Source organism: Phodopus roborovskii, unplaced genomic scaffold (genome assembly GCF_943737965.1).
Source record: "Phodopus roborovskii unplaced genomic scaffold, PHOROB, whole genome shotgun sequence".
Taxonomy (NCBI): domain Eukaryota; kingdom Metazoa; phylum Chordata; class Mammalia; order Rodentia; family Cricetidae; genus Phodopus; species Phodopus roborovskii.
The window spans coordinates 19,657,732-19,682,423 of record NW_026126571.1 but is presented as its reverse complement, the minus strand read 5'-3'; the positions used below and the strand labels follow the sequence as shown (position 1 = coordinate 19,682,423).

The 24,692-nt window shown below is 52.7% G+C and overlaps 1 protein-coding gene across 1 annotated transcript; it reads left to right on the top strand.

Moving 5' to 3' along the window:
- Positions 1-9,316: 9,316 nt before the first annotated feature.
- Positions 9,317-21,314, top strand: Aqp1 (aquaporin 1 (Colton blood group)). The gene is made up of 4 exons (XM_051202874.1): positions 9,317-9,882; positions 18,210-18,374; positions 18,622-18,702; positions 19,440-21,314. The coding sequence occupies exons 1-4, from the start codon at positions 9,499-9,501 to the stop codon at positions 19,617-19,619; spliced, it is 810 nt and encodes a 269-aa protein (XP_051058831.1). The 5' UTR covers positions 9,317-9,498; the 3' UTR covers positions 19,620-21,314.
- Positions 21,315-24,692: the final 3,378 nt, after the last annotated feature.

Sequence of the window (24,692 nt, the reverse complement as noted above, 5' to 3'; positions counted from 1 at the left end):
GGGTGGGTGGAGTTTCCTGCAGCACCTCCCCTCTTATCTTCCCTGGCTTCCTGAGGTTCTGCGAGCTTGTGTATCTGGGTGTCCTGATTCCACACCCGGGCCCTATTGTGTGGGAGCCTGACCTTTCCTTCAATTCAGCCCTCTCCCCAAGGATGCGCAGCATGGGGCTCGACAGGTCAGCAGCCCACAGACCCCGAAGGAAGCCAGCTAGCTAAGGTGGGCAGCTCTCAGCCCAGGCACCTGAAAACCTGTTTCCTATCACTCCCGATTATTTGCAAAACTTTTCAGAAAATGCTACGCACTTCCCTTCTTCCTGGCCTTGGCGCACACAGCTTGGGTTTGTACTTTTGACCATCTCCCATCTGTTTCCTTTTCTGGAAAATCATCAGGGTCCTGAAAGCTGCTTCCACAAGGGAGGCAGGGAAGATGGGTGTGTTCCAAGCACAGCTGGGTCCTTAGGACCTGCTGTCTGTTGCCCTCTTAGGTCACTTGGTGTACCTGTCTAAGAGTGGACCACTGGGACGGACAGCACTTTTCCTTAGCAGGGGCCTGCTTAGGTCTTTCTCCATCCTACCACCCTGTACTCACGCTCACCTCCCCTCACCTCCCGAGGGCTGACTGTGCAAGTTCCTCACTCTGCTCCCTCTCCACTGGCCAGCTGGAAGGAGTAAGGCTCCCTCCTGCAGAGCCTCTAACTTTCCCACTTCGATGTCCTTCTAGTCTCTGTCCCCGGCAGGGTGCTCCAGGCTGGCTTGGGCCTCATTTTCTGTTCACAGTGGAGAAAGGGTTTGCTGAGATCTCCACTGCTCCGAGTTCAGGTAGGGGAAAGAAAAGAGCAGGAACTGGGGATGGCAGAGGACATCCTATCCCATCCTACTAGTCCGTCTCTTAAAGCCAAACCCAGCCAAAGCAGATGCCTCATGGGAACCATGTGTGTGCCTGGCGTGACTAAAAAACCGCCCTTTCCCTTCTTCTGCTTGGACTGTCCTCTCCCTACACCACCTCCCTTCCTTGATATAAACAAATCTATCTGCCATATTCCCTCCTCCGGGAAACTTTCCTGATGGCTGGGGAGAGGCAGGGATTTTCTGCTGCCTACAGACCCATGTCGCCACTTCCTGTCCTTAGGCCCGAGACTCAGCTGCCCCCCACTCATGCCCTGCATGAGTGGAGCATCACAGATCTAGGGTCCATCTTGTCTGTTGGTGGGGATGCTTGGCTGGCTGGTGTCCAAGCCAGTGCGCAGCTTGAAGATGTTTCCCTGAGTATGGATGTCAGTCTGCACCCAGGATAAGCACCAGGGCCACTATGCTATTATATCCAAACCATCTCTCTGGGCAAGAGACTTACATTACCACACTGAGCCTGAGTCCCACCCAGATATTCAGTCTGCTCTTCAAGACTCTTTAAGAGATGTTTAGTCAACTCGCCTGCAGCCAGAACTGATAGCAAGCAACTGCATTAGCTATCTCAAGGTAAGAACTAGCGAATGGTTCTTTGCGTTCTTGAAACCTATACCAGCTCAGGCTGAAGTAACCATCAGTTGTATTCAGTCGCTGATACGGTAAACAGCTGGCTGTGTTTGGGAGCCTTGAGAGTTCAGCCCCTTACTGCTCATGGTGTAACTCTGGACCAATTGGCATCCCTGGGAATGGGTTAGAACACAGAATGTGTAGGTTCTACCCAGTCGAACTTAGACATCAGAGACTCAGCTGTTCCTGTGAAAAGCTGAGGTGTGCGGGGGAGGCTTCTAGGACAGATGTGAAAGGTCCATACAGGAATGCCTGTTAGACTTCCCCTCTGTCCTCTGTGACTTGTCACCCACAGTTCTGGCCCACTGACTCTTCCTCTGTGCCCTGGCCGGGTTCCGAGGACTGTGGGGCTGTCTGTCCACAGAGCACTCTGCACAGTGGTTTCTGAGGGATGAGGCAGGTGATGGGCATGTGCCTCAGGTCAGGGTCAGGTCAGGGGTGACTGGGCGTCCTCTGTGGTACCGTGCTTTCCTCAGTAACAGGCAGGGGCACCATTTTAGTGTTGTCATGCCAGGCTTGGGAGCTGTACTGCTACTAGGATAGGGCAGCCAGCTCTAGAGACCTGGAGAGGCCCCCTGAGAAGCTGCAACTGAGAAGACAGACCCCTGACTCCCCATTCTGTTCTAAAGAGCTGATACTGTGCAGAGGTGAAGAGCACGCTTAGACTGTGGCCTTGAAGCATCGCCCTGGACCAGGTGGCTGAGTAACTAGGCAAGGATCAAAGGAGCTGCTTAGAGCTGCCCTCAGTCAGGGGACAGGACTTAACGGGGGCTTTCTCATCTGACAACGTATTTATAGCACTTCCAAAGCATCTGTGGTTCAAACCCTGCCTCCTCCAGGAAGGCCTCTGAGACTTCTGCCTCACCAATCAGCCTATGTGGTTGCGCCCCAGGCTCTTTGGTCTTTCTTAAGAGCTCTCTTCAGCTTGCAGACCAGGGCCCCTGTCTCCATTTGTGATGATCCATCCTAAGCCATGAGGGTAATCAGAAAGGAATGAGTGGACCATTCCTGGCTCATGAAGTGGTGTGTCCTAGGGTGCCCAGGGAGTCCCTAGAAACCTGGAAAGTGACCCAGAGGGCCACAGTAGCAGAGCAATACCACAAAGCAGGAAGAATTTGTGTGGCTCTGGGGGCTGCACTGGGGGCAGGGCTTACAGCAGGGGATCATGTCATCATTTTCTCGTTAGATGAGACAGTGATCGCCTATGTCAGATGATCTTGCTGGCCCGGTGGGCTCCTGGAATGTTGGCTTCACATGAATAGAATGCTCAGATTGACACAGTGTGGGAGGGGTGTCCAAGGCAATGGGGCAGGGGCTGGCCTTGCTCACTCTACCTCCCACCTCTAATATTCAGCCCAACGGCCTGGCTCACAGTTCCATGATCCCTGAGGAGATAAAGCATGAACAAGAATAGTCTCATAGGTGCCCTGCCCTGTCTTTGCTCCAAGGCGGCCGAGCATACTTGCTGGCAAAGGCTTTCTGGTGGGCAGGAGATGTCTAGCTTCATTTAGCTTTGGGAATGGTCCCCAGTTTTCCTGTCTGTAGAGCCTGCTCCCCCCCCTGGCCATATCAGAGGACACTCATGGTGCCAAGAGATGGAGAGACAAGCACACAGGTAGCAAACAGTATCCCCCAAAGAAAGACCACAAATCAGGTGGCCCCGGGAAGGCCTACCAGTGTATTCCCTTTTGTATCTGTCCTTTACACCACTAAATTCATCTTCGTAAGTGGGTGAGGAGTCAGGTCCCTAGATTATGAGCCACACAGGTGGTAATAGCTGTGAACACTTGGAAGAGACATGGGACAGCAGTACAGGGACCAGGGCTACTGATAACAGGGCCACAGTACATGGTGGGGCTATCATCTTTATTCTCTGTGGGCATACTCATGCTTATAATGTGAGTGTCCCTATGTGTACACGTTCATTTGCCTGGCACCTATATGTGATATGTGTATGTTCGTATTCATGTGTGTTTGACCATGCATGAGAAAGCATATATCCTGTGTGTGTGTGTGTGTGTACATGTAGCCCACACATAATCAGTGAAAGGCAAAAGGGACAGATAGGTCTATCATGTGACAGGTGATAGTGTTAGGGCTTATGCATAGGCTATCAAGGAAGATTGGGGCCAGACAAGGCCAGGGAAACCAACTCGGGAGCTTGTTAGAGAGGATAACCAGAGTTTAGCTACATGGGGCAGGTGTTTTGGTTGCTAAGAGCATTCCTGACGGTAGGTGGTGGACAAAGTCACACTACACATTTGCGAGCTCTGGGTTCTTCAGCAGAGCACTGCCCTCAAGGCCCTGGTGCCTATGGGCAAGCAATGTCACTGTGGACACAGGCCAGAATGGGAGGCTTTCTTGAGAAGTGTCTGGAAAGCAGAAGCCACCAAAAAAGCCAAAGAGGCTCGGCCATTGAAGGCCCTGGTTCTCCTGAGCATCACCAGAGGAGGTCCCAGAAAATGGGATTTACTGAGAGATGCAGGAGCGGTGTCCGTGATGGTTCTCAGCGGTTGACAGAACCAACCAGAAACAGTGGAGTGGCAGAGGCAGTCTGTCCCCATTCTAGGCGGAGACCCCAGCGCCAGCCCAGAGGTATTCAGGAAAGGGGTGTACCTCAGGGAGACACTGACAGGTGGCCTGCGTCTGAACACCAGGGCATAATCTGTGAGGATGGTGAAGTGTAGGGGACAGCAAGGGTGGGCATCATGAAACCCTCAGAAGCTGAGCAGTCAGGAGTGGCGTTGGAGGGACTGCTGGCTCGGAGGGGATCTTGGTGGTCACTCTGTTGGTTCCAGGACTTTCTTCTGCCCTGGTATCATGATGCCGTTCAAGAAAAGTTCTTTTCTAATCCTGTGCAGCTGTCTGAAAAGGTGTCTTTCAGTCAAGAAGGGAAGGAGGGAAGCTGGATATGGCTAACAGTTCAGAAGAACACAGAAGGCCAAACTGCTATGGACCCATCCTGATGCCTCTTCCCCAAGGTCTGGACCCTGTTTCCTTTCCTCTCTCAGCCCCAGTTTCTCCAAGGACCTCAGAGAAAACCGTCTCTGGATCCCTTCTCTTGAAGCTTTGTAACACAACAAGGCAAAGGCAGGAGATGTCTAAAAAAAGGCCAGGACAGCAGGGATCAGGAAACCAAGCTGCAGCCGGGCTGGGCCTGGAGCACAGAGGGAACCCAGAGTAAGGAAGTCCTCCCAAACCGCTTACACACATGACACTTCCTCCCAGGGCCCCACAGAGCGCAGAGCCCCTGTCCTGCCCTGCCTTCTCCCAGGGTGTGGTCAGGCTGCCCATTTCAGAAACCACCAGCAGCGTTCTCAGCAAGTGGGAGGCTGCCGCCCTCCTGGACCAGCAGGGATTCCCATTGCCCAGTAGGGTTGGAGAAATTGTGGCTATATTCCTTCGTGGAGGCCTTTGCCATCCCTGAGTGGGTAGGGGTAGAGGCAAGGGCAGCCCAGTCTCCTCAGGTACCCTCCTGGGACCTCAGCCTGATTCTTGAATCTCTGTGTTTTAATCCTGGATATGAGACAAGGATCAAAGCTGTGTAGACTCTACCAGGGCAATGGCAATTTTTTTTCCATCCTGTCTCAGCCACTGTTCCACTATGGCCAGAGAATTGCTAGTAAAACATTAAAATAGAAATCCCCACTGTCCAGAAATGGGTGTGGTATTGCCCCTCACCCCAAAGACAAGAAGCCTGGCTTGTGGCTCAAGGCAAATAGAGGTGAGGATGAGGGTAGGGAGGAGCAGGGTGGATGGAAGGCAGTAGCCAAGAAAATTATTAAATTGTTCCATCCCTGATGAATCACTGGGGACCTGCTAAATCCGTTTTTGATTTAAGAGTGATCCTGTGATGCCTAAATGCCCAGGCACTTCCTCTTAGACAAGGAGGTTCCTCCCTTCGTGCTCTGGGAGAGGCAGGTGTCCTTCCCTTGACAGCAGGGACAGATGCTAACTAGAACCTTCAACATGCCTGCTCAGCTCTCTGTTCAGCATCCTTAAGGACCTAGCCTTCCCCTGGGCTTGTACCCTGGTTTTTGAGCTGACACTGTCTTCCCCAGTGTTCAAGGGGCTAGCCTTATCTCCCGAGGAGGATGGCTCCAGATTGGCACCTCTGGCCGTGGACTCCTGTGAGGAGTCCAGAGAGCCATGGTTAACAAGTCCTGGATGAAAACCAGGAGAGGGGTATAATCAAGATGCCCTACTGGAGAAAGTTTCCAGATGAAGCTGGGAGCCCCAGTCGGTAGGCCAGGAAGGAAAGGGGGCCCACCTTCCACAGGTCTAGGATGGGATATCCTATCTTCCCCTCCTGCTTCACTCTTCTTGCTTCCAACTCAGGAACGCTGGAGCAAGTTTGGAAAATGCAGCCAAGCTGTTGGTGAGCTTATGGCAACGGCGTGCTGCCAAGCCCGCCCTCCTATCCCACACTCTCTTCCTGGTGGGCCTTCTGCGGGGAATGAAGCCACTGCACTCTCCTGCTGGCTTATGGAGAAAATCCCTGCTGGCAAGAGGTGGAGTCCACCCTTTCCATCTCCCCTGCATGGTATGGCACAGAAGCTAGGCATTAAAGCCTGGACCACACCCAGCAATGTTCCTTTCCCATACAACCAACTAATCACGCTGATCGCGTCCTTAGCTTGCATCTGAGGCTCTGGTCAGCATCCTCTGAGATGGAGACTCAAGTTCTGTGGACCTCTGAAGAAACAAGGAATCCCCAGGTCATCCTATGAACGGTCGGCTCTGACTGGCACCAGCCTCACTGGGCATGTCAGGAGCGGGGCACATCTGGAAAAGCACTTGCTGGGACAAAACTGTGGCTGCCACTAGGGCCTCAAGTCCTGCCTGGAGCTTGAGCATCTGCTTTTTTTAGTCTGGCCTGAGCCTGGGAGTCTGTTCACAGAAAAGACACACGAGGCGGTCCCAAGACACTGGGACACCATGAAGTTAGAAGCACAGCTGGCACCAGTCCTTGAACCTAGGTTCCTAGGTTGAGTGCTCTTCAGGGTGGGGCTGCTCCCTCCTCCTCTGTGATTGCACCTTAGATCACTGCAGCCCTCCCCACCCCAGCTCTGCATGGGAGCTGGAGCTGCTCTCACTGGCACCGATGTCCACCCTAAGGCTTGTAGCCTAACGCCCTTGCCCTTTGTTCTGGGCCAGTGAATGGGGTAGAGCAACCTGTTCCTTGGGGACCCTTCTTTGGGAATTGATGCTTAGGCTCTGGGATCAGGATTAAGTGGTGGAGCGTGCTAATGCCAGTATCCCTTACCTTGGCACTTCACCGAGGGCTACCCCAGCCTCAGTAGACACTGCCTACTTTCTGCCTGTCTGTCTTGGCCAGACAGCCTGGATTGTGACAGAACACCGAGAAAGAGGTTGGGCTGTAAGGCCTTTCTGTCTGACATCCAGCCAGGAACCTCCCACTGTCCCCTGCAAATAGCCAGTTCAGAATTGCAGTGGCCCCTCGGCGTCATGGGAGGTAGTGACAGATAAGGTCCCTGATGGTCTTTCTGTCAATACCTTCATTCTGATGGCATCTGCTACAGTTGACATGATCACTTTTGCCCAGAGAATGGAGCTGTGATTGTAGGCTCAGTTGTTATTGGGTCTACACAGAGTTTGTGAGGTGGTGTGGAAGAAGGGAAGCTTCAGGAAGACAAGGGGCTGATCTGTGTGGCCCATGGTTGTCCAGCAGTATCCAAAATGGTGTTTGACATGCTATCAGTGCTAATAAAATACCTGTGCTAGGAAATAGTAGTTTTCAAGGAAATCATGACACTGCTCCCAACACACACACACACACACACACACACACACACACACACACACACACACTGAGGCATATCACATACTTCAACCACAGTTGACCTGGTCAACAGATACTGCATAGTCTCTTGGGACATAGTTAGGTCCAAACAGGCTCATATTTCCTCACTTGGTTCTATTGTACTGTTCTGCTGCCTGGCCACACCGGCTTCTGGAAAGTGTTCTTCCTACTGTTTTCCTAGACTCCTCCTGGCTTGGTCCCTGAGCCAGACAGCATTAGGTCTGATCCTTGCACAGCCTTGCAGCCTGATCTTTGATTAGAGGCATCTGGAACTGAAGAATGAGCTCCTTGACGGGCCATGTCATTGTCAGGCCACAAGGGAACTTCTCAGAATATAGGATGTGGTGGAGGTTCTGTGAGGTGGTCCATCATACTGACTGCCTCCCTAGAGGGTTAATAAGCCTTCGATTACCTCCAGCTGCTAAGACTGCCTGGGCAGAGGGAGCCAAACAGTCTCTATACCACCGTTCTGCTCAGAGTGGCATCCTTTTGCTTGGCCTTGTAAGAATTTAGGTGCATGGTGGTGAATACATTCCCAACCAGCCTCCTGTTCCCATCAAACATACCACAGATCCCTGCAGATAACACCCAGCACCAGGGCTGCAGCTAGACACAGGTAGCCCTTGGGAGACAGCATTATTTTCTGTAGGGTGAACCCAGGATAGAAGGTGCTTGGCCCACACACCCATCCTGTCTACCTTGACAGAGGTCAGATTCAAAGACGACTATCTTCTCTCTCAGTGGGCCTTGGTTTCCCACCTCTAATGACTAAGAAGCCAATGATCCTGAGAAGACCTCAGGTGGGAAGAGAGGGGACCTGTACAGCCCAGGCCTTGCTCTGTGGCCACAGAGAGAGTCCCTCCGCCCCCTGCTGGGCCTGGTTTACCTTCCAGCATACTCACACAGGAGGTGTGTGACCAGTTCTCTGGTCCTTAACTCCAGGTTCTGGGGTACACAGGGAGCAGCGCCGGTCTGTAGCATGGCCTCCTCCCCTCCTGCTGTTGGAAAGTGCCTCTGGCCTACCTCTTCCTTTGTTTCTGTATCTCGACTCTGGTTCAGCCAAATGTCCCCTCCTCCATTTGTGCTCTTCCCATTTCTGAAGTATTGTTTTTTTGTTCTCTGTGTTGCTGGGGATTGAACCCTGTTCCCAGCCCAGTATTTTACCCTCAAGCTACATCCCTAGCTCTTCCTGCTGCCTCCCTGTCTGGCTGGGAGACCCTCTTTCACTTTCTACTCTCACAGATAATGCTTCCCACCGCCCCGTCTGTCATCCCATCTCTCCGTATCTTGTGCATTTCCCTTGCTCCTATTTTCAGGTCCAGCTGCCATTCCTTCTATCTCCCCAGTGGCCTGCCAGCTCCATTGCCTATTAGAGAAAAAAAATTCAGTTCAAGGATTTGGGAGAGCATTCAAACAGCCTTGCCTGGCTCAGGCCTATCCTTGTCTGCAGAATGGTAGGTGGCGCTCAGAAAGCTTCCTACCCCCATCAACTGAGGCCTGGGTGGTGAGGTGACATCCCCAAAGTGACAAGCAGCTGCTTGGCCCAGGCCAGGACATTGGAAGCCAGACTGGCTCTCAGATCCCTGGGCCTGAGGACTTCAAATGAGTAACTGCTCAGAGTGGGATGGGACAGGCAGGCAGATTCAGGTGCCACCTCCGGGGAGGGCAACGTCCATCCTCAGAGTCCAGTCAACCCCTATTCCCCACCCCCTCTAAAGTGCCTGGCTCTGCCCTCAGGCACCCTTGAGCTTTGCAGGCTGGGCGGGGACACCTGGATTTCTTCAGCCCCCCAGAAGGGCCAGCTTGGAAGAATTTCCCAAAGCCTATTAGAGCAACGGCTGCCTCCTGCCTGCCTCCTCAGGCTGGGCAGGGCCAAGGGCTGAGGCGGGTGGAGGGAGCAAGGGAGGGCAGGAGGGGGAGAGGAGGAAGGAAAAAGTTGGCAGGCAGACAGCAGAGCCCTGTCTGCATCCATCGCAGAGGAGGCCCGTGTGGTGTGGGGCGGGCCAGGAGCAAGGAGAGGCCTTCCTCCCTTTGTGCTCCCCCCACCCAGCCCTATAAATAGGCCCAGCCCAGGCTGTGGCTCAGCTCTTGGAGGGAGTTGAGCACCAGGCAACCAGCAGTTAAGTCGAGCCCCCTGCCAGCATGGCCAGCGAATTCAAGAAGAAACTCTTCTGGAGGGCTGTGGTGGCCGAGTTCCTGGCCATGATCCTCTTCGTCTTCATCAGCATTGGCTCTGCTCTAGGCTTCAATTACCCACTGAAGAGGAACGAGACGCTGGTCCAGGACAACGTGAAGGTGTCGCTGGCCTTTGGTCTGAGCATTGCCACTCTGGCCCAAAGTGTGGGTCACATCAGTGGTGCTCACCTCAACCCAGCTGTCACACTGGGGCTACTGCTCAGCTGTCAGATCAGCATCCTCAGGGCTGTCATGTACATCATCGCCCAGTGTGTGGGGGCCATCGTCGCCACTGCCATCCTCTCGGGCATCACCTCCTCTCTACCCGAGAACTCACTTGGCCGCAATGACGTGAGTGGGGTATCCCAGGCTTGGGGGAGGGGTCTACAGGAAGGCACTGACTCCATTTGCCTACTGTGCAGTGGGGACACTGAGAAACACAGAGAAAGATGAGGGTCTCTGCTGTCATGCCGAGAGCCGGGGCTGGGACTCAGGTGTGTTGTAGGGCTCATTTGCTGCCAGGTGCTGTGGGTATGGGAGAGCTAGACACTAATGGTTGTGCCAAAGTCCCCTGCAGAGTATCTACTGCCAAGAATGAGTTGAAGGGGGCAGCCAGCTGCATGCCGGCAGCTCCTGTCCTCTCCACTGGAGTTTCCTGACCCTTCACTGTCCTACATGAGAAGTCACTTTCCTCCTTGGCAACCCTGTGCCCTAGACGGCCTCTACGTACTGTCCCAAGTCTACTTTCTCCAGATACACATGTTTGAAACCACTTCTGCAAGCATCTGAGTGTGATCCCCTTGTGAAGTTGCCTGAACTTCTGGGCAGCCCCAATCTGCACTCAGGTCTCTCAAGTCAACTTTCCCAGAAAGGCAGGAGACAGCCCCCTTCTATTCCCCTGGCCTCAATAATCAGACAAAGTTGAAGGAACGAAACTCTCCGGAGTTGTCAGGAGAGTTTTCTGGATAGCAGTTTAGGAGAAGGACTCAGCTCTCCAGGCCTTGTCAACGGAACCATGTGCCATGCATGTTTGTGTGTGGAAGCGGAAGCAAAGGTGTGCGTGCACACACCTACATGTGTAAGCTATTGTCAAGTTGATGCTGCCATTTGAGTGTGTAACCAATTGTGCCCATCGTTCCTGGCTTGAATGATAAGCAGATGGTGACAACTGTTCAGAATAACTGCCCCTGGGCTCCACACTGCTAAGTGGCTGGCCTTGGTGGCAGCTGCCTGGTCACAGACCTTTTCCAACTTCTTATTAGCTCAGTGGCTATGCCAAGTGCACTTCAGTTTAATGGGGACAAGTTTAGTGAGAGTGTCTGAGGATAGGTGGAGGGTGCCTCAGAGGGGACTAGGCTGGAATCCCTCTGTGGAGGCAAAGACCAAATGGTAGAGTAGAGGAACCAGCCCCAGAGAAACAAAGCTGGCTGGATCCCGGCAGGACAGGTGCATGGGGATAAAAGCAAGAGAGGAGTCCAGAGCTCATGTGAGTTGGATGGTTATGGGTGAGTAGATTCAGTTCCCAGCTGAAGTTCAAGTCCCAGAGATGCAGACGGGGATGGAGGTGAAAGTCTGGTGCAGAGGGCAGCTGATGTGGCCCCACTACAGGGACGAGTATTTCCGTGTCGTAGTGTCATCTCCGGATCACGCTTTTAAGTCAACCTCTGCTCAACTGGAGATTGAAGATTAGCCCTGAGCCTGGAGTTTAGACTTTAGCAGGAGAAAACTTGGCTACAGCAGGCGCAAGGGAGCAGAATTAGACAGGCTGTGTCCCTCTAGACTTCGGTCTCTCCAATAGGAGCAGGGCTAGGTGCCTTACTAAATTCCTCTGAGAAGGCTCAAGTTCCCACTGAGGTGGAAGCTGGGGAGGATGGAAGCGATGAAGGGCCCCTGTGGGAAAGAAGCGGCAGAGACTCCTAGCTCTTGTCCCTTCCAAGGCAAGTGACAGGCAAGACCTATGCCCTTGCTGACAAAGGCTTTGCATATTGCATATGCAATATGCCATCCAAGACAGCGGCAATACGTGATTGCTTTGGTGGCGCCTGTGTCTGGCTACGCCCCCGCCCCCCCCCCCCCCCCCCCCGCTTCAGCCTCTGCACCCCCCTCCATTTAACAGAGTTGCTCCTGTATCTGTGTCAGGCAAATACAGACGAAGGAGAAGGAGTTTGCCCCCCCCCCGTGGGGGACAGCTTGGGGACAGGCACCTTAGCCTGAAGTCCTGTTTGTTGTTAGCCACTGAGTCTTCTTGGAGCTGAGTATCGACCGAGAGGGGGCTTAGGTTCTGCTGACGTTTCTGCTATCCCCATGCTACCGGCTTATATAGTTGGCTGGAGCTAATTACCAACCCTGGCTAAGAGGCCCCCCAGTGACAGTGCCATGTGGGAGGGACCAAACATTGTGTTGAGGCTCCTACCACCCGTCCCAACTGTGGACCCTTGGTGTGCAGGACACAGTCTGGCCCCCAGCCAAAGAGCTCTCCTTAGGTAGTGGCTCCTGGACCTGGAGAGGCTGGGGTGGTTCTTGAAGCCACAGGGGGACAAGCTGTCAGTGGAACAGGTGGCAGTCACTCCTTTGCATCCCGGGGGGGGGGGGCTCTCACAGCTCCTCAGCTTCTACCCCCGCCCTGCTGCCAAAACCTGGGTGGGGTAAGTTGTTGGCATGGAGATTTCCAAAGAAAATAGAGAGAAAAGTGGCAGGAAGTGGTTGGGTGAGTCAGGGGGTGTCCCCTGGAGACATGGTGGGGACAACTCTCTCCTGACTAAGCTGGGGCTCGGGGAACGCCCTAGAGAGACCGCAGGCCTCCTATAAGTCCTATAAGTCCCTTCTGGGCCCAATTTTCACTCCTGGTCGGAGGCTCTGAGGTTTCCTGCCCAGGGTCAGCCACCTGCACCCTATATTGCTCCATGCAATTGACGGGGCTTAGATGGCCCTAGTTCCCACCTATGAACCATGAACAGGATATGAAAGGGTGTGGCTGGCTTTGGAAAGTAGAGGATGCTGGGGCCTTAGAGTCCTGGCATCCTGGCTGTTTTCATTCTTCCCCTCACAGGCCCTCATCCTTCAGAAATGACTCGGGCTGCTGGGTGCTGAGGGTAAGGCCGGGTCAGCCAGGCTCCCTGCACTGGGCAGCTCGTGGGCCTGAGGCCAGATAAGCAGCACAGCTGCCTGCGATAGCAGGCAGGAGGCAGGTGAGATAAGAGGTGTCAGGGTGGGTCAGGGAACGTTTGAACTGGAAGGATGGGAGGGCCAGGAGAGCTGCAGGGAGGTGGCCCTGGAAGAACCCAAATATGGAGCGAGAAGGGACTTCTGGGCAGAGCTCAAGCAAAAGGTAGGAGAGGCCATGGACACGAGGCGGCCATTGAGTTTGGGCAGACTTGGGTCATGATAGAAGCCTGGCTTCTGAAGGCCGTATCTGGAGGGCACTATGTTCCAGAGCCTCCCAGTCTAGCTACCTGAGGATTCAGGAACAGGGCACCCCAGTTCTCTTCAGGGTCATCTCTGAGTCCTATTGATTGAGGACCCACCTGCTATATCAGAATGTATCTATCTTGGCTCTAAATTCCCAGTCTCCTCCCAGTTTCTGGGTGTTAGTGCCCCACGCAATGAGGAGAGATGGGGAGGGGCTTTCTTACCTGTAGGCCTGTCGGGGTGAGGCCCCTGATGCCTCCACTAGGACTGAGGAATGGCTATGAGAAGAATGCCCTGGCCGAGTTCAGCGTGGCCAGAGACAGAGCTGGGGGCTGGGTATAACAACACGGCTGGGACCTGTAATTATTGTTTCCAGACAGAACCTAGGAGAGAGAGGGCAGTGGGGAAGAGCATCTAGAGGCGGAGCTTTGTGCCAGAGTAAGCATCCTTGCTCACACAATTCTGAGGCCTGGTCTGCCACAGCATCCGATGAGCAGCACAGCTGGTGTGGACCACCTGTGCTACCTGGGACAAGTACTCCAAGAGGGGATATGCAGGTGACATCTGAGGAAAACTGCTCCCACCGCACCCCACCCCAGCCTCAGCCCATCTGCCCTGGTGTTCCCCCCTCTAGCCTGAGTAGTCTTCGATAGCTCATCTGAAAGCCCCTATATAGCTTTACTCTCTCTAAGGACCTACTCAGGGTATCTTCAACTGCAACCCACCAAGCCACTTTAGATAGGTCACACTAACTCCTCTCCCCCCCCCAACACCACACACACTCCCAGGGTGTCATTCATGGTGACAGAAGGGCCTTAGGTTCTTGCTCGGCTCGAAGCAGTCCCCTGGGAACTCAAGTCATGGGAACTCTTGTCCTTACCATTTAGAAACACCTGTAGGTCTCAGAACTCTGGAACAGTTGAAACTTCAGCCTCATATCTACAAATATGGGCCGGAAAACATCCTTGAGGCTCCATGGTGATCAGGGATTCCTCTGTCTGGGCTTTTTTCTGGAGACTAGAGGGGCTCCTCCAGAACAGTAAGGTGGTACCTAGATGGGATTAGCAGAGGCTACCCTTACTCACCCAAGCAACTGATATTCCTGAGAATCCTTGAGATGGAGACTAAACCCCATAGACTTGTACTTAGGCTTCTGGATGCTGACTAGAGGGACACTACCTGATTTCAGGTGAGGAGGAATCTGAAGGCTGCCTGGGACTGAAGTTTAGTCCAATGCCTCTATTCTGTTGTTAGGAAAACTGAGACCCAACTAAGGCCTAGATCCTTGTTAAGGTGGTACAGTGGGTAATGTCAGAGAGGGACCAAGCTTCAAGCCTTCTGCCTCCCAACCCTCCAAAGTGCGCATATGCTGCACAAATGTGTCGACAACCATGTACATACATGACACAGAGCACAGAACATGTTCTCAACACTGCTTGGATCTGGGGGCCCGAGTGGGGGCGGAAAGTTCCTCACTGGAGCCCCTTCCTCTCCCTACCCTGCAGTAAGGAAAAGGAGGAGAGGAAGCTGGAAACCATTGCTTTGTGTATTGTTTCTTGTCAGAAAGATAAAATGGTTCTGGGAGCAAATAAAGGGCCTTTGAGAGCAGCTGCTTTCTCACTTGAGGGGTCGCTTCCTCGGCCACTTCCCTCCCTTCTCCAGCCAGTAGTGGCACCACCCCTGTGGGTGTGAAGCACGAGGAGGGACACAGGGACACGGTGACGCATTCAGCAACGCCTTCAGACACACCAGTGCAAACACACAGAAACCATCTGGGACTTGGTGCTCACAGAGACCCCTGTCCTGCAGGGCATGCTTGACGACGACTGGGTGGCTTAAGTCACCGACATTCTCAAGCTCTGCTGGGGAACACTTGTGTTTTATTTCCCTCAGGGACTTCAAAAGTCTGATAAGCCTCTAATCCCAAGGTGCGGGTTTCTCCTACTTTCCTTTAATCAAGTATTGCTAGTGATGTGGCTCAGTTCCTTCCTGCTTATGCTATTAGATCTTTTGACTGCCTCCGTCTATCAGTTTCCAAGGGGAGGATTATTTAAAAAAAAAAAAAAAAGTTCACTTTGGCAATAGGTCGATCCGATTCTTGTAACTGTCCATTTATTTTAATAATTAACTTTCAGTCTAAACAATGATTTTACAGCCTATAGGTCTAATATTTTTATAGTTCTTAGATCGTTCAATTATTCTGTAATAAACCTGTTAAGGTCTAACAAAAGAGAAGGAGTGAGAAGCATGTAGACACAGCCGGTGGTGGGCCATAAACCCGCTTAGCTGTACACTGAGCTATGTGCACATGGCACATGTAAGTACTGACTATGAGGTGACAAGGTGGGGACCTTCCCAGGCCAGTGAAGAGTCCTGGAGGCAGTGGGTGGGCAGACAGCCATGTCTCTTAGGCTGTTCCTTGAGAGCAGAGCCTCTGCCAGGCCTAGCTCGGGACTCTGCTGCGCCCCAAGGGTGGGGCACAGGGCAGCTTTTTTTGTGAGCTGTCCCGGGTGGCTTGCCTGCAAGTGGCAGGGAGGATTCAGGTAGCATGGCATGGAAAGGTCAATTCTGAGCTGGGACACACTCACCTCCTGCCAGCAACTCATTCCAAGCTGGGAGCAGTCTGGTCCCTTGGCAGCCAGCCCATTAGCCTATGAACTTTGGGGGACAAACCCTGAGGTGAGGGTCCTGGCCTTAAGGCCTTCTCCTTGCCCACAGGTGTTTGCTCTGTCCATTTACACATGAGTCTGAGAGGCTACTGGTTGGCGGATCATCTCCCAGCTAAACAGTAAAGCATAGGCCCTTCACTCTAAGAGCTTGGGTGGAGTCAGCTGCCTTAAAGAGCTTGCAAGTTCTGGAAACTGTGTACTTTCGACCTCTTTTGTACTGCACAGTGGGCCTCCCTTCAGAGATTTGCAGAGACCTGGCAAGGCTCCCAGGCTAAGCGGGACAGCTAGGTGGCAGGTAGATTCCCCTTCTCACTTGCCCAGGTGCTTCCATGAGGGTGTGACAGACGCAGAAGGAAGCCAGGTCCCATAGAATGCCCAGAGCCAGTGTGTCTGAATGGTGGCTTTAGCCATGAGCTCACCTGGGTCCTACGACTGGGAGGGTTGGGATGCGTCCACCAAGAGCTGCGTGGCTTCTCCCTCCACTCACACTTGCATTCACCAAACTCACTGTGCTGTTTCAATGTTAACCAGTGAAAATCCAGGCAAAACTCGGCACACATGTGCACGCTTGTATTCTTTCCTGTGATAAACGGCAGCTACTGGGATTGGCACTATTAAAGCAGTTGTTTGAAATGTAATGGGCTGTACACAATGCCTCGGTCTGAATTTCTAACCTGCTCTTTCCTGGACGTGCAGTTTCGGCAGACCTTTATCCTTTCCGCGCTTCTTACCGTTTTCCCAGATGTAAGCAGTTCAAGTACATTAGGCGGTGGAAGAGCAGTCATTAGCTGCTGTGGCAGTCGAGGTGGGCGAGGGGGGCGGGGGGGGGGAAGGGGGAGGCGTGGGGGGCTGGCGATTATACTGGGGCTGGTAGTAGATGTGGGCATTGGAAGGGAAAGGCTGCCAGCCTTCTTATGGCTTTTGGCAGTCAGGAGTGGGTACCCTCTGGAGTTCCCAGGCATCCTGAGGACTCAGACCTCTGGGGCTGGCACTGCCTGCTTGGCAATGTGTGGAAAGTGGTACCTCAGGTGTGACCTGTGACTCAACCCTGGTTAAGAACCAGGGGAAGAGATGAACTGCCATTGACTATATCTGTGAGAAGGGCAGGGTGGGGATTGGATCTGAGCAGGAGACTTAGGGATAGCTCCGTTAATTGGTGAGTAAGTGCTCATCTCAGGAACCCTGCCAGCTAGCAATCAGGCCATCCCAAGAGAGCAGAGGAGACGGAGGGAGAGAAGCCATGAATTTAAATGAGGGCCACAGCCTTCTAGGCGGAAGAGCAGATGGCCATCATGGCCTTCCAGTCGTTCCTCCATCAAGCCTTCCCAGCTTTAGGCAGCCTCTGCCAGGTGATGTAGCTATCCTCACGTTCATTTCCACCTCCTGATACTTCTTGCTTTTGCCACCTTCACCAAATGCCTGAGACAGCCCTGTGGCCTTTGAGTCTTCCGGAGGCCCTAGAGCCTAGAGTTTAGACAAAGCCGAGACCTTGAACCCATTTTGCAGATGGGTGACCTGAGGCTCAGAGAGAGCCATGCTTATGGAGCCAACAAGTAGAAGAGTAAGAACCTGGACACAGGGATCCTGCCTCTATTGCCTGACTTAGTGGGATGATAACTGGGCATTGCCCCAGAAGGCTCACTGGGCATAGGGGACACACGTTTGGGGTTGTCCAGAAAACTAAAGCTGGGGCTTCGAGGCAGCGGAGGGGATGTGAGTCATTCCCCGAGAGCCAACACTGCAGACAAAGGCGGGAAGAGAATTGTTCTTGTGAGAGGGCCTCAGGGCCGAACTTGGAAAACCCCTCAAGTAGTGAAGGTGTGCCTCCCACCTAGGACCCTGTGGAATGCCTGGTGGCCTGGGAGATAGCACCTCTCAGTTGGGGAACTGGAAGTGAGCCTTTAGTGTCAGCTTGTTGGGGCTCAGCTCTCCCTCCTGGGAGGCAGACCAAAAACAGAATACCCCAGCATCTTCACCAACATGGCCCAGCTCCCTGCGGGGTGCGCTTGGCCTCAGCCCCTGACCTGGAGCAGCTGTATGGATCTGTTGGGAGGGGTCTTCTCACTGCAGCTTCAGGGATGGTAGGACTCTAGTGACTTCTCATTCCCTTCTTTTTCCATGAGTCATGTTTCCAAAAGTGGCTCAGGCACAGAAGAAGCCAGACTACAGTGGTAGGGGCCCATGTAGCCAAAGAGAGGGAAGGCAATGCTGGGCCCAGGAGAGGGAAGAGAAAAGGGAGGAGATGCAGAGAGGGAGAGGAGATGGAGATAGAGAAAACTCTGGGCTTGAAAGCAGCAGCTCCACTTGGGTCCTCCAAGCCATGCTTTTATTCTCCTATGGGTGTCCCATGTATGAAGCTCACCTGTAATACTGAGCCAACAAGGAGGCCCCGCTTCACCGGGGCTGGACAGGATCAAGCTAGAGGATCAACAGGTGGGGGGGGGGGGCAAGGGCTGCTTTTATTACCGGTTGCACATGCCTGGCCCTCTCTGGGGTCACAGTGAGAAGCTGACTGATTAGCTGTAAAGGGATGGAGACTGTCTGGTGGTGCCCGTGCCACCTGCCTATCTCACTGGGCCTTTTCGCTTCTCTCCCCTGCAGCTGTCTCAAGGTGTGAACTCTGGCCAGGGTCTGGGCATAGAGATCATTGGCACCCTGCAGCTGGTGCTGTGCGTGCTGGCGACCACCGACCGCAGGCGCCGTGACTTAGGTGGCTCAGCCCCCCTTGCCATTGGTTTTTCTGTGGCCCTGGGACACCTGCTGGCGGTAAGTAGGGCAATTCCCAGGTGGGGGCCATGGTGGGGGTGAGGTCCATGTCAGAACTGGTGAGTCGGGCTAGTGTGGTGTGTGGATGGAACTTCCACCGTGGGGTGGGGGGTGCCAGACAAAGGTCACCAGGGCCTCTCATCATGCTGCGCTCTCCTCTGGGGGAGTGTTGGTTTTCCCTTTCTCTGCCCTTTCTCCTCCCTAGCCTCCCTGTCACTTTCTCTACGCTTTTCTTCTTTATATGCAGATTGACTACACCGGCTGTGGGATCAACCCTGCCCGGTCATTTGGCTCTGCTGTGATCACCCGCAACTTCTCAAACCACTGGGTAAGTCACTGTGGGCAGCCAGGCACATGATGGAAGCGAGTTCTATTTTCCCCTCACAGAAATTCTGGGGGACACACAGGGCAGAGGAAATCAAGAGATCAGAGCCTGAGATGAAGGAGGGCTTCGCATCATGAAAAGATTTGTATCTCCTCTCCACTTTGGCAGCTCAAGCCCACTGCCCTGGCCACTACTTTCCCCTATTAGCCTAACAATGTGGTAGAGAGTGGGGTTCGAATCTTGGCTCTGCCACTTTTGGATTTAGCAACCTCGGGCAGGCTTTGTGCCTTGGTTTTCCTGGCTGTGAATGAAGCAAACGTAGGACAGTTGGCTCTCTCAGGGCTTTTAGGATCAGGAGAGCACCCATGTCTACAAGCAGAGCTCTGAGCAGAGGAAGCATTGCGTAGGTTTTTGCTCTAATTACTATTGGTCTGTATCCTTCTGGCCACTCTTTTATTAGACTTTCCCGTCTCTGGGAACCTCTGAGACTGGGGGAAGGGAGTAGTAGTAGTAGCCATCCTCAGGAATGGGCTGCTACAGAGATGCCTGATCTGGGCACAGAGGCCAGGACATGTCCCTACTACACACCCTGATATGGGCCTACACTGAGAGGCACTGGAATCAGAAAGTAGAGGCCTGGTCTGTCTGATTCTGACTCAAGGGAGATGTGGGGAGATTCCAAGGGGGGAGGACGGGTGGTGTGGCCAGCTGACCTCTAAACTCTCATGCTTCTTTCCTAGATTTTCTGGGTGGGGCCATTCATTGGGGGTGCCCTGGCAGTGCTGATTTATGACTTCATCCTGGCCCCACGCAGCAGCGACCTCACAGACCGCCTGAAGGTGTGGACCAGTGGCCAGGTGGAGGAGTATGACCTGGATGCTGATGACCTCAACTCCAGGGTGGAGATGAAGCCCAAATAGAGGAGGCTTGGCCTAGGCATCCATATGGGGGTGGGGCAGGGATGGGCGGAGGGAGGGGAGGGCTGAAATCATATTGTAGACGCTCTGACAGGCTGACAAAAGTCACTCCCCAAGACCGCCTGACCTGAGTGGTCCCGCCTTGTCTGGGGCAGCAATATCACTGTCTTTCTTTCTGTTTCCTGGTCTCAGAGCTTCCTAGGGACCAAGACTTATCAACTCAGCACCTCATTCCATTGACATCAGGAGGGGTGAAAGGGAGGGGCTCCCCTGCTAGCTGTCCTCTCAGAGTGCTAGAAAGCCCCCCCATCCCAAAGTTGCCCGGCAAGTCACCCACCTTAGGTGCCTGGGATTCTGCCATTGTTGCTTTGTGCCTTTGATCATGGCCTTCCTTGGGTGGGCATCTTGTCCCCAAAGACACTTTGAGGGAGAGGAGGTCCCCTAACTTTTGCCTTTGGCCTGACTTATCTCCAGGACCCTTCCCCTTAGACTCACAATAGGACCTTGAAATTGTCCCAGTGCTGGGGCCTCAGTGACCACTTCTGTAAAGTGGCAAGGAAGGGACAGCTATGGGGATTCATTAAGTGTGGATGTACCACAGGCTCTAGAAGAAACAGTGTAGACAGCATTGCTTTGTCTACCTTGGCCTGAGCTCTTTGCCAACATCCACAGCCTATGAGCACGTGAGGATGAGCTATGGAGCAGAGATGTAGTTCAGGATGCTGGGAGTGCCTGGTCACCTGAGAGGCTTCCTTTAGGTAGGTTTGCTGGAGCAGAGTGAAGGTCATTTTGTGGTGGAGGAAGAGCTAACACTCTATTATGGAGCTCTAGTTACATGACCCTGATTGGATAGTGTTTTTCAGTTCTCCATCCCCCTTGCAGTGTGGATCTGGAGAATGTGTTTATTAAAGAGCATTGAGCTATCTGTAGCACAGTGTCCAAGGTGGGAAGCCGCTAGATGTGGAGCAGCCCTGGGCATGCAGGGGCTTGGCTGGCCCTAGTTCACATCATGATCAAGGAGGCCACTCCCGGCCCTGGCGTATGAGCTCCTGGCTGTCTGCATTTGGTCAGAGCCTGGACAACCGGAACAGGCTCACTGTGTGACCCTATGCATAGTCTTCTTTCCTTATTGACCCGATGATACTTCTCCTCCAGCCCAAGGACAGCTCAGAGCACAGTCAGCTCAGGGGTGGGCATCTTGAGTTCAGCTCCCTAGGTTGGTCCATTCATCAGATCAGAGTGGCTCCACCACCGTGCCCTTGACCTTATTGTGAACATAAACCGAGAGATACATTCCTCAGGTGCTTAGAAGTGGCAGGACAGTTAGGAGGCCTATGGCTGCACACTCTTCTCCATTCCCTAGCAGGCACTGTAGCTCACTTAGCGGATAAGGACACTGAGGACCCATGTGCCTAACTAGATCACGCTGGGTCAATCTTAGCAGCCAAGGCCTTGTCTGTCCATCCCTTGGGCAATGACGTGGACTCCTCTCCCCTCCAGCTTCAGTTTCTGCCTGGGTAATGGCTAAGGGCCTGGGGCGGTAGTGAGGGATATGCTGGAGAAGGCGGGGCAGGCCCATCCCACCTGGTTCTGGCCACTGTGATCAAGGGCTCCGCATCTGTCTGCTCTGTGTATGTTTCTTTGCAATTGAAATTTTATCTTATGGTAAGAAAATAAAGGACAATGACTTGTAAGGTCCTCCAGGCTCCCTGTGGTTTTTGCTTTGTTGGTATTGCATCCCCACAAAGGATGTGATCGCTACCCTGGTCTCACTGCTATGCCATTGAGTCTGGGAAGGGGGCAGATGCCCTGTGTCCTAAGGAGGTGGGCACAGGGTTTCATTCTTAGTAGGGAGATTTCTGAGGATGAAAAGACCTTGGGACAACAATGGAGAAGTGAAGGAAAATTTGGGGCCAGTTTAAGTGGTGTGATAGGAGCCATTTTGGGCTCTGGAAGATGGAAGAGTTAGAGGAAGCAGGGTTATCCCTGTTATCCCTCTGTCCTCAGGGCAGAGGCTGAGGGATCATAACTCTGCCAGACCTCTACCTTCTCTCAGGTCACTCTGAAAGTCCCACCCATACTTGTGTCTTGGGACCCCCAGGGAAGCTTTTTGGGGTTGATTCATCAGAGAAAATGACTCCTGTGTTATCTGAGAATTGGATGTAAGTTCCTGACACTGACCCCATGTGTGACATATAAAACACTTCGGGGCAATTGTGAACCTAGCCACTGGGAACAGGCCATGGGTAAGCCTGTTCCTTCCACAGAGGCTTATTCTGGGAGGCAAGAACCCTTATCTTCCTAGAATGTTCTCCAGAACACAAGCACAAGGGTCACCAGGAGTGTAGGCTGAGAAGGGAAGGGTCCATGGGAAGGGCTCAGCACTCCATCATGGTTCCTGATGACGCAGTGATGACATAAGAGGTGATGCTGAAGAGGGCTTAGTGTTGTTGGAACAGTGTTACTCACTGCAGTGTGCATGGAGCCTGGGACTGCCTCAGCCCATCCAAAATTCCCTGGCTTCTTTCTGGTGAAGTATGTACCTGCCTCCTATTTGTTCCATTTTCTAGATCTCAGGTCTTCCCAGACCCCCAGCCGCTGTGGGCTCCAGCTACTTAACTTCTGTTCAGCCACTCCCACCTCAGCTCCATTTCACAATATAGCCTTTCTCGTATGGCTTCTATACGTTATAATTTCTAGACGCCTAGAGCACAGAGGCAGGTCCTGGCGAAGAAGCCCAACTGGGTTTTTGGGAGTACCTACAAGGTCCTGGGGACTTAGATTTTTAGAAGATAGAACTATCTGCATTTACAGAAGTTGCTTGGGTCCATGAAACCTTGTGCTCAAGGCTACACAACAGGATGGTGGCGGGATTGAGATCCGAACCTGCTTTGCCTGGCTTCTGTAATTGACTGTCTCTGTCATGTGATGCTAGCCTGTTTTGTTGTGATTCTTTGCAGAGTTAGCTCTGGGCCAGCAGAGAAGCCAGGATGACCTGCAGCTGCATCTACTCATACAGGATAATAGGGAGGCAGAAGGGAAAAGGGCAGGCTCTGGAGCTCCCAACACTCTGAGAAGTCTGCTCCTTCTACATAGACTCAAATTGTAATGGCTTAAGGCACCATCAGGCTGAGGCTACTTCCATGAAACTGTACCTATTCCTGCCTTAAGGGAATATGATCAACTTGCTCATAGAGTATATGAACAGAGGAAGGCCAATGCTGCACAATGAGGGATAATAATGCACCAAGCCAAATCTTCAACACTCAGGAGGCTTGGGTGCAATAGCTTTAGGACCAGGCTGTCCCAGACTCTTCCTCTAGCCCATGGGATTAGTGCCCCAGGTATCCTCAAACTTTGTTCTGCCCATGTATTACTTGACCCAGCACAGACAAGAGGGTCTGGGAAATAATGGGTTGTAACGGGGCTTCTAGAGTAAGCAGAGGCCCTTGTGTCCGTTTTGTTCATCTGGTTTTAACACAGGCAGCACATTTCCTGAAAGCCTACACGACTCAACCTTTGTCCCCAGACTCCTGAACAGTCAGGTGACTAGCATGTGAGGTGCCTTGGTGGGGGGCACCTGTCACCAGCCTCTAGATTGTGACCTTGCTATGATTAGACTACAGATCACCCACCCTTATCAAAACTATCCACAGCCTTAATCTGAGGATGATTCAGCCAGCATGGAAGGTCGTGCCTTCTGCACCTGGCCTACAAGGAAGCAGGATGTGTTCTAGCAGTCACTGAATCCTAGAATATTTGTCTTTCCATTAAACTCACAAGAGCAAAATACTGAAATACTAAAATTGCCACACCTCATTGGAGGCCCATGATCAGGCCTGGTACAGATTAGAAGCTTTTGCACCAACCAGAGCCCTGTGTTCAGTGTCCTATTAGTGTGGGGTTGGATTAGTGTTGGTGAATCATCTTTGTTTCTAAACATGTAGAAATCTGGAATCTTTACAGACCCCTGTGTGTGTGTGTATGTGTGTGTGTGTGAGAGAGAGAGGGGGGAGATTTGTGAATGTATGTGTATGAGAGAGGAGAGAGATGTATTTGTGTGTGTTCATGTATGTGGGTGTGGGCATGCCCCAGCATTTTGGTGATGGTCAGAAGACAGCCTTCAGGCACCAGTACTTGCCTTTCTACCTTGTTTGAGACAAGGTCTCTTTGTGAGGCTAACTGGCTGCAACATGTCTGGAGATTGTTCTATCTCTGCCTCCATCTTCCTGTGGGGGCAAGCTGGGCTTACAGATGCTACTGCATTTGTTTTGTTTTGTTTGTTTTTTGCTTGTTTGTTTTAATTTTTAAATTGTTTTGTGTGTGGGTTCTGAGGATCTGAACTCGAGTCATCATGCTTTGCGTGGCAAGTGCTTTTACCCACTACACCATCTCCCCAGTTCCATGTTTCTTCTTTTAGTAGCTCAAATTCTCCGCCAGAATTGTGGGATTCTGTTGTCTGGGTGCTGGACAGGTCTGTAAGAGGATGGACCTATGAGGGTACCCTGGGCTAGATTGCCTGCTGGTTAATGTGATCATTATTTTGGCTTCGGTCCGCGCACACTGTTACCTATGATCTCAAATATCCGGTGGAAAGTGTGGTGGCTTAAGACCCTAAGGATCACAGTACCTTTGGAGAACGTGATAGATGTCTGGAGGGTTCTCTTTGTTTGGGGTTCCCAGGCTGGTCCTCAGCATCCTTGGAACCAAAGCTAAAAACCCAGCTGGAAAAGCACCAGAGGGACCGGTGCCAGGCCCCCACCTTCCATGTGGCCAGGCCATGTGTGGGGCCATTAGGATTTTTCCATGGCTCCTGTAGAGCATACCTTCGTTGGTCAGAGGCTTCTCAAGGAGGGGACAGTGATTAATGTTTTATGGACGAGCTGCTGGGCATGATGCCTTGTTTTCTTTAGGTTTAGAATACAATGAAGACGATGATTGGAATTTGCTGCTTAGCAAAGGGGGCTGGGTGAGGCCATTCTTGGGAGGCCAAGGACCAAAGGTGCTGGTGTTTACCATTCTTAGGGCCAAAAGGGAAGGGAGGCGAAGTCCTTGCTTACAGGGCCATCTTTAACA

Excerpts from the sequence above, each read along its gene's own strand:
- Aqp1 (XM_051202874.1), top strand. The coding sequence starts at position 9,499 with ATGGCCAGCGAATTCAAGAAGAAACTCTTCTGGAGGGCTGTGGTGGCC. Across the intron at positions 9,883-18,209 it reads ACTCACTTGGCCGCAATGAC|CTGTCTCAAGGTGTGAACTC; the intron begins GTGAGTGGGGTA and ends TCTCCCCTGCAG. Across the intron at positions 18,375-18,621 it reads CCCTGGGACACCTGCTGGCG|ATTGACTACACCGGCTGTGG; the intron begins GTAAGTAGGGCA and ends CTTTATATGCAG.